Below are 14,724 nucleotides of genomic sequence, written 5' to 3'. Positions count from 1 at the left end.
ATACGGGCTAAAAAAGCCTTGATACTCATCATGAAAGAGTACAGATTCACACCAGGATGCATTAGCACTCTATATTCAGGAGAAAAGTCCCAGGATCCATGACAGACCTGTCCATTGAAGGGGACATAAAGACTGTGTCCTGTGGCAAGACGGGCTAAAGAAGCCTTGATACTCATCATGAAAGAGTACAGATTCACACCAGGATGCATTAGCACTTTATATCCAGGAGAAAAGTCCCCGGATCCATGACAGACCTGTCCTTTGAAGGGGACATAAAGACTGTGTCCTGTGGCAAGACGGGCTAAAGAAGCCTTGATACTCATCATGAAAGAGTACAGATTCACACCAGGATGCATTAGCACTTTATATCCAGGAGAAAAGTCCCAGGATTCATGACAGACCTGTCCTTTGAAGGGGACATAAAGACTGTGTCCTGTGGCAATACGGGCTAAAGAAGCCTTGATACTCATCATGAAAGAGTACAGATTCACACCAGGATGCATTAGCACTCTATATTCAGGAGAAAAGTCCCAGGATCCATGACAGACCTGTCCTTTGAAGGGGACATAAAGACTATGTCCTGTGGCAATACGGGCTAAAGAAGCCTTGATACTCATCATGAAAGAGTACAGATTCACACCAGGATGCATTAGCACTTTATATTCAGGAGAAAAGTCCCAGGATCCATGACAGACCTGTCCTTTGAAGGGGACATAAAGACTATGTCCTGTGGCAATACGGGCTAAAGAAGCCTTGATACTCATCATGAAAGAGTACAGATTCACACCAGGATGCATTAGCACTCTATATTCAGGAGAAAAGTCCCAGGATCCATGACAGACCTGTCCTTTGAAGGGGACATAAAGACTATGTCCTGTGGCAATACGGGCTAAAGAAGCCTTGATACTCATCATGAAAGAGTACAGATTCACACCAGGATGCATTAGCACTTTATATCAAGGAGAAAAGTCCCAGGATCCATGACAGACCTGTCCATTGAAGGGGACATAAAGACTGTGTCCTGTGGCAAGACGGGCTAAAGAAGCCTTGATACTCATCATGAAAGAGTACAGATTCACACCAGGATGCATTAGCACTTTATATTCAGGAGAAAAGTCCCAGGATCCATGACAGACCTGTCCTTTGAAGGGGACATAAAGACTATGTCCTGTGGCAATACGGGCTAAAGAAGCCTTGATACTCATCATGAAAGAGTACAGATTCACACCAGGATGCATTAGCACTCCATATTCAGGAGAAAAGTCCCAGGATCCGTGACAGACCTGTCCTTTGAAGGGGACATAAAGACTATGTCCTGTGGCAATACGGGCTAAAGAAGCCTTGATACTCATCATGAAAGAGTACAGATTCATACCAGGATGCATTAGCACTTTATATCCAGGAACGTCATTCTGGGGTTTTCCTCCCACCTTCAATACCAAAAATGTCTTCATCTTCTCTCTTCGGCTTTCCCTAGGTCTTTGAAGCTACATAGCCAGTACACTCCTGAGGAGCTGCTGGTTTCTTAGTCAGAAAGAACTCAAAGAAATACATGAATATGATCTGATGGTTTAATACCTGCTGCTGTTTTTCCAGTAGTTTATCCTTCAAGTTTTCAATGTTATCCTCGCTGTTCTCCAGCTTCTCCTTGGTCGCCTTCAGCTCCCCCTGGGTCTTGTCCAGCTCCTTTGTGAGGGAGTCTATCACCCGCTCTGCCTTCTCGACGTGATCTGTCTTGTCGTTCAGCTGTAGCTCCAGGTCGTTGAGGGAGCGACGGAGTTTGTCGGCTGTGTCGTCTTTGTCTTTGATCTACGAAGCAATAATGCTCAGAGATGTACATGTTGTATACATCGGGCACCATAGGTGGAAAGAAAAGAGTATTTCTATGTGTTTTTCAAAAACTTTGACTTCATCTCCACTACTGCATTTAGTTTTCTTCTTTCAGTACCTCTGTTGAGACCATCTAGCTCGATCCAATTCTAGTTTCTTTTACAGATATGTAGAATTAATGTGAGGTTAACGTGTAATGTGAGGGCAACGATGGATCAAGAATTCAAGTAATGTAATGCTTATGATATTTGAAGAATGTTTTTGCAGTCTACAAATTTAAATTTTATTGGCCGAAAGGAAATGGTAGAATGTTTTCAGTTAATTGAAAAAAAGAGGTTCTTCAATGATTGTCAAGAATATCGCAAGTGTGAATCAGAGTTCATGTGGAAACAAACGCAGGGCCGAGGAAAAAGCAAAAACAGGATTCATGTCACATTCCTTCCTTTCTAGCATTTTTGCTTCACCGGGGTCAAACCTTGACAATCCTTCCTGTGGGTTTACACACCTTGTTCTGGCATTCCCCGATCTGTTTCTCTAGTCCTCGTATCGTGGCTGCTGAGCTGGATTCCGCCCTCTGCAGCTGCTCCAAGGCCTGGCCGTGGCGCTCCTTGTAGCTGGCCAACTCGGCGTTGACCTCCTGCGTGGTGTACTGGACCTGCTCCAGCTGGTCCTGCAACTTGGCCACGTCCTGCCTGGCTCGGGAGTATGACTCCTCCTGCTCTTCCAGGGATCGATTCAACTGCACAATCTGACGTAAACAGGGAGAAAGGTTCACTGGTTTGTTTTATAAACTGTGGGCGTCCTGATAAGTATTTTTATGCCATCCATGCAATTTCAAAGCAAGTGTAGTGCTTCACCAAACTAGAGTTACTGTCCCATCCTTAAGAAATGACCACAAGGTACTTTCAATCAACCTTATTCACCAGTCAGCCACATTGAACAGAAAGTGAGGTTAACGTTTTATTTTGGTAACATAAGAATACAACTCAAAGCAACGAAACAAAATTTCAGTACAGATCGATTTCATTTACAATGAGTTACTCAAAATTTGTGATTTATTACATATATATGTACTTGATAAATGTTTAAGCAAAGTTTAAATGAAACTAAGGCATGAAACCCAAAATACCATAGGCTGGCACCACCCCATTTGACAGAGTACATTGAATAAGACAGATTTGAGAACATGATCGAAAACATTTCTTGTGCCACAATAATGTCTCTGAAGACCCAAGTTCTCCAGCACAGTCCATCCCAGTTATTCTTAGTGCATGTTTAAAGCTGAGTCCAATGTACTTTTTGATGTCAGCCATCAACATTTACACTAATCTGCAAAGTTCTGACTTACTCTGTCCATGGCACTCTTGTGCAGCTGCTGTGTCTTCTCCAGGTCCGCCGTCAGTCCGTCGGCGGCGCTCTTGTGCTGTAGCCCCTGCAGCTCGCTCTTGTCCAGCTGCGCCCGCCCCTCCTCCAGCTCGTGCTTGAGGTCGTTGACCTGGGCCGTGAAGCTGCGCACGTCCTCCGCGTGGAGTTGCTTGGCAGCCTGGAGGGATGTCTGCTGCTTGCCGATCTCGGCCAGGTGGGTCTGACTCTGTTGGGTGGAGCACAGAAGAGCTTAACTGTTGCCCACACATTATGATAACTTGTTTCTTCACCAGTGTCTAATTTCACTTGAGGGTTTGAAGATGAGAAAAACTGAAAACTGTTTTCTACTGGAAAAAAATCTTTGGAAAAAACTGTCGGCATGACATTAAACAGGTTGCGATCCATATGTTAAACATTGTTTTAAAAAGTCTCCAATTTCTGTTGCAAAGATAGGCGCACGGGCCTTCAAGCTGAATTTTACTTGGATGCCAAAGGTTCAGGGAGAGTGGGGTTACCTCCATTCGAGACGTCTGACATTGCTCCTGCAGCTGATGAATAAATTTCTCGTCTGATGCCACCTAAAACAGCAGAAGTCAAGAACGATCCAAGCAAGTACAATTTAGCTTTGCACCATTAACTGATGGAATCATTGGGTAATTAATGAAACTTTAACTGTTTAATACGTATTCATTTTGACTGGATATGTATCTGCAAATGAAACATAAACATACGAGTATTTAAACAAATTTAAAGATTCTTTGACATAAACAATAATTTTCACATGGGCCTAAAATAATTCTTTCAAACAACACCGTCAACCAGGGTCACTTTGGCAAGTTAAAATCGTGATTGTGATTGTTTCTGCTTTTCCGAAAAAAGAAATTATTTTTCATTGTTGATTGCACATATTTGTCTAATCTAGAAGTAGCAAACATCGGTCCACTTCTTTTAATTGTGAGTTTCAGTTAAGTGCTGCCAAAGTTACCCTGTGGTTCGGGACAACTTTGGCATGTCGCTGGAATTTAATGAAACACATCAAAAAGGATTATAACAAAGTTTTAAAAATGGCAAATCCTTCAGGCCAAGTCTCCAGGTGTATTTTATAATAAAACTACTTTCATGGAATCATTTGAGAGAATTTTATATCATTCATATAGGGGGCTGCGATGATACGACGACTACAACCAAGGGGGATACCATAGCTTGTGTCAAAGTTACATCATGGTGCCAAAGTTACCCCGGTTTACGGATACACAAATGAACCAGTTTGGTAGTTCAAAAACCCAAGGTTTTTCAGGAACAAAGCACGCATGTCAATGTTTGGCTGCGCTGATAGGACAGACTATCGCATACGCACGCAGCTGTTCCCAAATAGCCTTGCACTGAGCATGTGCCGTTGGAATACCTAACTGGCTTATTGCCAGAGCATGAAGAGATTTGTGCACATAATTATTTCTTTGGTCATTTTTCCTCTATTGATTCATGCACCATCAACTTCCACAGACAGAAAGCTGGTTCACCTTCCTCTCTCTCTGGGCTAACTCGTCTCGCAGGTCACGAATTTCTCCCTGGAGGCTCTTGACCTTTGCCCTGGCTTCCTGTAGGTCCTCCTCGTGTGCAGCTAACTGCAATGTGATTCAGAGATTATTTGGTAAACAAATAAATTTCACACAAGGTAGCTCTTGGAAATCTCATTCCTCTTGGAAATCTTATTCACACAGCTTAAATAAAAGACATTTCTTGCTAAAGTTGAACTGGATGCTTAGCCTTATTCACGTGTCAGCCATCTTGAATTGAAAGCGAAGCAGTCACTATAGAAGTTTACTAAAAAATTAATATAGATGGGACTGAAGATTATGCAAAAGGGTCAAATGAAAGATTACCATCCTTTCACCTTAATGGGTACAAATTTCAAATCTTGGATAAAAGCCATGCCACCTTTTATTTTCCAAATGGCGAACCAGTGTGAAACAAACGTGGAAGCATGATTCAAAATGACCATCATGTGAATAAAAGCCTACTACTACACAGACATACAAGTTGACCAACCTCTTCCAGTGAGCCCTGGTACTGCTGCTGTGTCGTGTCCAGCTCAGCCTGCAGCCGGAGCACGGTCTGGTCCCGGGCCGCCACCTCCTTCTGGCAGGTGCGGTGCTTCTCCTGCACCACAGCCAGGTCCAGCTCCAGCCGTTGGGCCTGCTCGGCTAAGGCCAGCAGCTCCCCAGCGTCGTGTTCGCCTTGCTTCTGCAGCTTGGCGTTCTCTGCTCGGACGCGATCCAGTAGGTCCTCCAGCTTAATCACCTGGATGAAAAAAAAGCAATGCCAGACCATTTCTTCTTTGGGAGGGAGGGGTTTACAAAAGATTCAACTGGTGAAGGTTCCAGTGACATCATAAGGGAGAAAAGTTGCTTTTGGGGTGAAACACGATTCTAATATGACCTGGCGATTTGAAATCAATTTTCTGACCAGTATGCTCTAGTCATCTTTGGGAGCGTTTGCCACCTGCAGTTCTCCTCTGAATATGGCTGGAGAAAGTGTGAAATTATCAGTAAAAGTAGTGTGTAGAGTGAATTTGGAACCTCACTGTGGGAGGTGTGAGGAGGGGAGTTTCCTATGGTTGGCCAGTCAAACTATGTACAAGTTGTATGTGGAGTGGACTTGGAACCTTATAGTGGGAGGTGTGAGGGGGGGAGTTTCCTACGGTTGGCCAGTCAAACTGTGTGCAAGTTGTATGTGGAGTGGACTTGGAACCTTATAGTGGGAGGTGTGTAGGGGGAGTTTCCTACGGTTGGCCTGTCAAACTATGTACAAGTAGTATGTGGAGTGGACTTGGAACCTTATAGTGGGAGGTGAGGGGGAGGGAGTTTCCTACGGTTGGCCAGTCAAACTGTGTGCAAGTAGTATGTGGAGTGGACTTGGAACCTTATAGTGGGAGGTGTGTAGGGGGAGTTTCCTACGGTTGGCCTGTCAAACTATGTACAAGTAGTATGTGGAGTGCACTTGGAACCTTATAGTGGGAGGTGTGGGGGGGGGAGTTTCCTACGGTTGGCCAATCAAACTACGTACAAGTAGTATGTGGAATGGACTTGGAACCTTATAGTGGGAGGTGTGAGGGGGGGGGAGTTTCCTACGGTTGGCCAGTCAAACTATGTACAAGTTGTATGTGGAGTGGACTTGGAACCTTATAGTGGGAGGTGTGAGGGGGGGAGTTTCCTAAGGTTGGCTAGTCAAACTATGAACAAGTAGTATGTGGAGTGGATTTATTTGGAACCTATTTTTGTACGTCAGGGAAAGGGAGGTGTCCCTTGGTTAACCAGTGGAATAACAGCATAGTATTCACTTAACAGTGTATAATGGTATTAGTATTAAAGTGATAGAGGTAGTGTGCAGTGCATTTCTAACCTCATCATAGCAGGTGGTGTACTGTTGCTGAGCCTCCATCAGTTCCTCCCGCATTTGTCCGAGGCTTTCATCACGTCGGGCCATCTGATGCAAAAGGAAAGAAAACAAGGCCAAGAGAAGGTTAATACAACCTTCATAGCCTTCTCAAAGTGTCGTAGTCAGAAAAGTCAGCAGTAAAGCAAGCTTGTGATGAAGTTGTAGTTTCCAGCTCAAAAATGTATAATTATCAAGCTTCATTGTTGGAAAAATATTTGTCAAACAGTTTTGAACGTCTGAGGAGTCTGGAAATGAACTAAGGTACTACTCTATTTTAACAGAAATATTTCGTTAATTTTAATCATCAAATTTATATCAATTTGTTATATTGTACTGAGGAAAGCAAAAATTGTGCACAGTTGTAAAATAAACTGATTGTATCAATGCAATAAAATGAGAACTATTTTTGTTTGAGATAACTAAGAACTTACCAGTAAGGCAGCAAATATTAAAAGGATCATTTATATCAATAACTGAATTTACTGTGATATTCTGTTTGATCAGAAAGGGAAATATCACTTTGAAGATGCTACATCCACAACGAATCAACATTTGCTTTGTCAGGCAAACACCAATACAAGTGATGAACAATGCATTGCACCACCAAAATGTTGCCATGGAAAGGTCAATTTTTGCAGTGTATTGTGGGAAATGGTCCACAAATTCTATCCACTGGTTGCACAAAGGGAACTTGAATTATTTCCAGTGTTTGTCCAGGAAGATTTTGAGAAGCCCTTTCAATTAACCCTCTCTTCTTTTGATTGCATGGAATGTCTCCGTGTATCTAAAATTTCCTCACGTTGTCTACTGATATATGCTCCATGCAAACACCAGCAAGGATGCCATGGTTTTGTGGACTGTGACCTTGAACAATGGCCTCTCCTAGGCCACCTCATGGTGGCAAGCCATATTGTGAATCACCCATTTGATTTTACACCATGACCACAATGATGAGTAATGGGGGCAGTTTTAATGCAAACATGTTACCAAATCTTAAAGATACCACTGCCAGAAAGTGATTATCAAAAGCAACAGCACCAACTTGACAACCCAGGGAACTAGACATTTGAATGACTGATCCACTGAATGAAGACAGAATCAAGGAATAAGTGATGTGATGGGGAGTCGTGGCAACAGAGCAACAATTAAAGGGTAAAAGCTGGGATGCACAGCATATGAAATGAGTCCACTGAGCACAAGTGTCATCATTTTTTGGCCATGCAAACTCACTAACCACAACCTGAAACTTCCTGCTGGAACATTTAGCTCAGAGCTGCTGCCCTACTGGACATAAGGGGGCTTGGTGACTGCTAGCTTCAGCCGCGAAATGTTGCAATGGACATGCAAAGGATTGTGGGTAGCACACCACACTGATGCATGCACTTGCATTGTATGCCCATATGCGGGAGTGTTGACCAAGGTTACCAATCAAAAAACCATATCAGATGAGTATTCAAAAAAATTAGAGGTCTCCGGTGACTTCCGATCAACATGTATACATGTACATGTAGTCCAGTGGGCAAGAACCAGCTGTTGAATGAAAGCAGCATAGACTTTTATCACCAGGAATGGTTTGATGATAAAAAGTCTAACTGACCCCATACTGGTGTATGTATCCACACAAGTCTCAAAAAAAAAATAAGAGAGCATGCAAAGATGGGTAGATTCTGAATGGTGAGATGAAGTGAACATTAAAGGAAGAGCACTATTGTATGTTTGTGGCCGGGTACATGTATATACATGTACTTGTAGGAGATGATTTCAACATCAGGTTGGCACATTTGGCAAATTCAAGACAGAAGACAGAAACTTGGACGCATTAGGATGACATGATACAATTCCTTCATTTTTATTCATAAACATTGGGAACTCATGCATACATATAGCCTAGAATGTGAATGTTCAACCAGAAATTTCACACTACTGTACATCAACTCAGTGTGCATAGTATACAACAGAATCATTTCTGTTACTGGTGAGGTTTGCTCATCTATTAAGTACAGAAAAAGAACACTTATTGGTTGATTTCGTATTAACATAAATCACCAATTCACACTCAGATGGTGACAAGTGGAAGTGGGATAAATATACAAGTTTGCATACTAATATCCATAAATTGCTTGGTATTGACAGAGTCAAGCAACAATCTGTGTTTAATACTGCTTGAGAAATGTGCATAGTGATGAAGGCTCAATAGCAAACAGGCACTTAAAAACAAGAACATTTATTGATTAGATTTGTCAGCCCTAAGAGAGTGGAAGGACCAGCCTCATCGGTTCACTGCTTGAGTTGCAATCAGGCAGTGAACCAGTGAATTTCCTGGGTGTTTCGCTAGGAACCTCCTGGATCTTCCAAGAATCGGTGCAGCAAACCAATATAACATTCATATACAAACTTTCAACAGCACCAAGTCTCATTTTGAGGCTATGGCTTTGAAGTAAACACATGTGCTCATGGCAAAAGCTGGCTAGGGGCCACAGTCATTTCCATGGATGTGCGTGCCGTGGATAGCCACAGTCAGATGAGGCTTAACTGTGGCTAGACTCTAATTTCCCCATTCCTGCAGAAAATCCTTCCAACCCAACTGGAGGGCTCAGAAGGGTCCCATAGGGTCAGAGATTAAAGTGCAAATATCCCCCATCTATTACAGTCAAAGATTATCATAAAAGCTAACATTCCTGGCTCGCTGCTGCATTCTGTGATATGCAAGGCTGTACACTAATAAACAAACAATGAAACCAGCCTTTACTGGACTGGCCCTTAATTTCCTGAGGTGATCACAGAAATCTCCACTTGCGACTGCCACTTTTTATGCACACACACACTAATATCCAAATTTCTTCGTAACTTCTGATTTGTGAACAACACCAACAGCTCAAAAAAAACTGGATTTGTGCCCTTATCCCAGTGGATCAAGCCATTCCATCCATTACTGCAATCATGCGAAAGATGGCAGCAACCCAAGACTATGGTTAACAAAATCAGTCCTTGATCAAACCTGCTCATATCTAAATTAGCCTCTTGTTCAAGCAGAATACTTTTTATAGAAGTTTCACATAAAATTTACGATGTTTTCTGAATCAGAGAAGTTTCGTACATAGTAGATTATTACATATGTCACATGTGCTAAAACAAAAACGGATACTAAAAAAGTGCTATATATCTATTTCAAAGACTTTGTTCATTTTGTGCGTGAATTTTCAAGTGCACCTACATGTACCAACGGTTTCTTTCCTTCCCGAATTATGAGCGGATAAGGACATTTTCTCATGAAAAATAAATTTTCTTCAAACATCAGTTGTTCTTAACTCTTTGGGAACATTAAACTTTCACAAAAATAAATCCCAGTGGACACAGATGAACCAGCATCTGTCTGAGCAGAGGTGGAGATGAAAAAATACAACGCAAATGCACGGAAACATGTGCAAGAAACACACAGGCACGACACCTCCCTTAAAGTGACCTACTAGTTTGGAGAACTTCATGACTTTTTGTGCATATGACACTCCAGGCAAACACAGGGTGAGATTGGCCAATGATAGAAATTGCTGAAAACAGCTGAAAAAATGGCATAAAGAAGCTGAACTGTGAAAATCTCCTATACTTTTGTACACAGCCAGTGAGGAAAAAAAGCTGAAATCCAGAACAAAAAAAGCTGAAATTAGCTAAAAAGCTGAGAAATTTCACCCTTGTGAGGTGTCAGCACAAAAATGTGCATTTCAGCAATGAGGTTGGAGGGAAACAAAAGATTAAGGAAATAATCACCAGAGGCTTTGTGGGCCACGCAGTAGCACAAGGTCTAAGGTGCACTTCAAGGCATACCTTCAAATGCCCATTGCTCGTGTTCTGCATCAACTATTACCAGCAAAATCACCTTCATGGTGAACTCAGCTGTTTCCAAGTTATTTGAAAGAGCCTGAAAACCGAGAAAATCTTGACGGAAACATCTCACCCCTGGCATTATTAACCACTTCATGCCGGGGCATTTTTCAATGTTGATGATGCTGGGCCGGCATGACTATCATTTTTTCCGTTTTCAAAATCCTTCAAAAAATTCATCATTTCATTTAACGGTCGTTTATAGCTGCACCAAGTAATCTTTAGGCACTACTCTAAGTTGACAGGTGACCTTCATTGACGCCCGAGTATTTCAGCCACGCCAGCAGCCTTGTAAACAGAGCCCAGATTGTGCGGTGTTGTATAACTGTCTTTTGTTCACGAACCTGGCTTAGTGCATTGCTGACCTCTTTTCAATAGGGGCCAGATTAGCGTGCAGCAGTGCTGTGTGGCTCATCGCTGCGGTGGTGGAGCGCTTTTGTCCCCGGTGGTAATCCGCTCGCTCTCAATGCCCCAAACCCTGGTATACGGTTTCAAAACAAGGCTGGATTATCACCACTTTTGAGAGTGAAAAATGTCGGTAATGCCCAGCAGCCTGGTCTTTTGTTTGGAGTACGGTCTTTTGTTACAGGGCCCAGTTTCCTTTGTCCGAGTTCGGAGACCCCAGCCACCCATATAAATCATACGTCTCCGATCCCGGAGTCCCCGGCAGGAAGTGGTTAACATGCATTCTTAAACCGTGCAAGGTTTGCATCTTGGCAAGTTGCAAACATTTGGCCCAGTTTCATGGCACTGCCCTGTTTCAAGGTGTCGATGTGGTCACAGTTGTATGTGCCAACATGCAGATTTTCTATCGTTAAATTTCCTCAGGGGTTAAGCGTGCGTGCGCTGCACCAACTGTAGCTAGGGCCAATTTCAAGCACAGAATTTGCTTAAGCACGAAAAGACCTTGCTTAATAAACACAAGTTACCAGCTCAAACTCTATGTGATTGTCATGCTAAACCAAAAGACAAGTACATACCATTCCAAAACAATATACATTACAAGAAGTTTTGGCTGGTAACCTGATTGGTCAAGCAAGGTTTTTTCACACAAGCAAATTTTTCGCTGAAGCAACACTGTGAAATTGGCCCCAGCCCTGGTCTGTGTGAAATTGATAAAGGTTCAGGTACCAAAAAAAAAAGGCTGTTAAGCAGTGCTACGAAATTGGGCCATTATTGGTCAAAGAGGCATGTCACGTACGCATGTAACATGTATTAGTGTGAACCACGGCGGTAAAGTCTCGTATTTCAGACGTACTAGCGTCTTCTATAAACTGTTGTTTTTGTTACCTTACCCACTTCAACATATTACAGGAAATGAAACTATGTCAGCTAAATACCTGGGTTAATTTTGTTCTTTTTGGCCTTTCAGAAGGTAGTCATCTTTATGTGCATTTCTCATATTAGCTCATTTTTATCTCTTCGAAGTCTGAAAAACAACCTAAGCTCTATTGGTTGCATAAACATTTTTGAATACTGTGTTTAGACGTTGTTGCCTGGGGCAACCTGTCAGGGAGTGAAATATCTCTCCTCCAGTAACTTTAAGAATCCTGTTGCTAGGAGGATCTGACAGCGGACCGCCGTCAGGGTGCGGAGGAGCAGTGTTCGCATTAGGACTTGAGGCTTCAGAGACAAACAGTTAAACCGAGGCACGGATTGGACCAATAGCAACACGCATGCCATGCAAGGTATTGTTTGTATACATGTTCATGGCACAAAAGGAGAATTTAGTCACATGACAACAATAATGCACCATTATGAGCACAAGTGAATCCGGGTGAGCATGATATAATTATGCAGAAGAATTTGTCCAACCAAATTCCGTGTTCAGGAGGGAAACAGATCGGATCCAGAGTTGAATGCAAGAAAAAAAATATTAGAAAAATTCATCATGAATATTCATACCATTGATCAATTCAGATTGGGCAAACATAGTCATGTGACCTCTTATTTCAAAGTCAACACACATGAGGGATAAGGCCTAGATCCAAGTAGTAAGTCGCACACGATGACTATAAAATATGGTGCTAAGGACAAAGCAAGCAGACTATGAAGCCGTCGGATTTCGGATAGCTTTATCTGTAAGACAAGACTGTGTCACGTGGGTGTGCTTTGACCTTTAGCTGAAGACCAGTACTGTCTTCAATCTTCAACCCCAGGGCTACTAGACCCATGGCAATGGCAGGTACTGAGATACAAAATACCCAGGTAAAATAGCATGTGCCCAGTCTCGTTCAAACATTTTTAAGCAGTGGTTTATCCAATGAATTTTTTTTCCCCAAACAATACGCGCAATTCACAATAGTGCACCACCAAGAGTTTGCAACAAGTTGGCCAATCATAACACGCGAAATTTGTCGACCCTTTCCAAACGCGCATTGGGTTGACAAATTTTGGGCACTGTGAATGGCCAATGCGTTGCAAACTCTTGGTGGTGCACTATTGTGAAACTCCAAATTTGTTTCTTTTATAAAGGACATCCCCCCGGAATGTGGCAGTCTCATTTCGGTATCATTAGTATGTTTGCACTTTGGGTTCTTAATAAAACAAAACCACAAAAAGCAACAGAACCTCAGCTTTGGCAGATCCCCCTCTTGGATACATTACTGGTTTTAATACCCAAAATTGGCACAAGGTCCACTCGAACTTCTCCAATACCACATAAATTTTCTCAAATTTGCTGTTGATAATGAAAAACCCGGTTTTGGGTAAAAAACCTACCTCATCTTGGTGCTTGCGTCTCAATTCCTCCATGTCCAGCTGGGCCTTGGTGATGGAGTCCTCTAGCCGCTTCATCATGTTGGTCTGCCTCTGGATCTACAAGCAGCAAAGGACGGCAGATAGAGGCCAATGGTAATATGGGGCATACTACAGTCAGATTATGCGATTTTACCTGCGTGACTCATACAGCGCATGCATCCAATGTCTGTACACCAGCCTATGGAAAGCTTGGTAATCTGTGCTTTTTATTCCACACTGGTGTGTCACTAATCCCAAAAGGTCAAAAATAACAACACGAGTGATCAGTGTGAAAACAAGGTTTCCACTTTGATCGGCGTAAGCAACACATGCATGCACGCTTGATTTCCAGCACGTTATTCCTGACTCAACTCTACCAATTTCTGACAAATTCCCAATCTCTCCTCTGATGACAGCTTCAGCAAGGTTAACGAGTTAACATGGCTCCGAGGGTTGAACCACAGCCCCAACATGCTGGCAGGTGTGTCCTTGGGCAAGCTATTTTATCACAAACTGGGTACGTTCTGGTACTCGGTATGTTCACTGTATCGACACAGAATACTCAAAAGCAAAGAAAAATTTCTTGAGTCTTGGCATAAGCTGAAAAAGTTTACACCTGAACACACCTCTGCTGTTTTTTCTTGGCTCCTTGTCTTGAGTTTGGCGTTCTCGTTGTTCAGCTTCTGAAGTGCTCCATCCCTCTCTGCAATCTGTTTGGGAAAAAAAATAGAAAGAGTATTTTTGGGCCTCACAAAATCAGGCATTACTACCATGCTGGTAACATATCTGTCGTTATTTTGACAATGAGCGCGATCTTGAAGCAGCCATATTCAAGGCAATCACTGTGCTATTGGTCCAACCTGCAGCACAAATCTGTTGATCCTTCTCACATCAGCCAATCAAATCTTCTGACACATATTTCTGATGGGGAAGTCAAGATTTCCTACGGGATCAACCAATTACACCTTGCAATAATCGAATGGCGCATATCAACCAACCACGTAATAGTAAGGCAGTTCTTGAGTCTTGACACTGTATAAAGCAATGAATACCTTGCGCCACAAGACCAAAAACACAGTAAGTGGATTTGTGACGGTTCCTTGATTTCAAAAACGGTTAGAAAACAAGTGAGCATCCACTCTTTGACAGAAACTGGTAATTGTTTGGAAACACAAACCACTCATTGGTTTAGTGAAGTCAGTAAAATCCGCATTCGCATTGGCATGTGGAACATGTTTTAGATTAATCAAGAAATGGCAAAAGTATTAATGCAATTATCAGGGAAACGAACTGTTCATATTAACTTCCTGTACCACATCTGTTCATCCAGCTTTTGACTATCAGAATGGCATGTTCATGTACCTTGGCAAGAAATTCTTTGTGTTGTTCATGGAGTGTTTCGGCGTCGGCTTTCAGCTCAGAAATCACATCTTCTTTCATCTTGACCTAAACTCCGTAAAACCAAAGAACAAA

General features: G+C 42.5%; 1 protein-coding gene across 3 annotated transcripts in view; it reads right to left on the bottom strand.

The window, feature by feature from the left end:
- Positions 1 to 14,724, bottom strand: part of LOC110973616 (uncharacterized) — a 58,516-nt gene that overhangs the window by 16,849 nt on the left and 26,943 nt on the right. For all 3 annotated transcript variants that reach the window (XM_022224547.2, XM_022224548.2, XM_087137684.1), the window contains 10 exons: positions 14,614 to 14,697; positions 13,878 to 13,961; positions 13,234 to 13,329; positions 6,598 to 6,681; positions 5,245 to 5,496; positions 4,716 to 4,820; positions 3,711 to 3,773; positions 3,179 to 3,421; positions 2,336 to 2,578; positions 1,579 to 1,809 (listed from right to left, as the gene is read on the bottom strand). In XM_022224547.2, coding sequence (XP_022080239.2) covers positions 1,579 to 1,809; positions 2,336 to 2,578; positions 3,179 to 3,421; positions 3,711 to 3,773; positions 4,716 to 4,820; positions 5,245 to 5,496; positions 6,598 to 6,681; positions 13,234 to 13,329; positions 13,878 to 13,961; positions 14,614 to 14,697 — 1,485 coding nt within the window. The remainder of the gene's footprint in view (positions 1 to 1,578; positions 1,810 to 2,335; positions 2,579 to 3,178; positions 3,422 to 3,710; positions 3,774 to 4,715; positions 4,821 to 5,244; positions 5,497 to 6,597; positions 6,682 to 13,233; positions 13,330 to 13,877; positions 13,962 to 14,613; positions 14,698 to 14,724) is intronic.

Source organism: Acanthaster planci, linkage group LG06, assembly GCF_054643075.1.
Source record: "Acanthaster planci isolate LZ-2023a linkage group LG06, COTS_SCS, whole genome shotgun sequence".
NCBI lineage: Eukaryota > Metazoa > Echinodermata > Asteroidea > Valvatida > Acanthasteridae > Acanthaster > Acanthaster planci.
The sequence above is the reverse complement of the archived record's forward strand: the minus strand, read 5'-3'. Positions and strand labels throughout refer to the sequence as shown.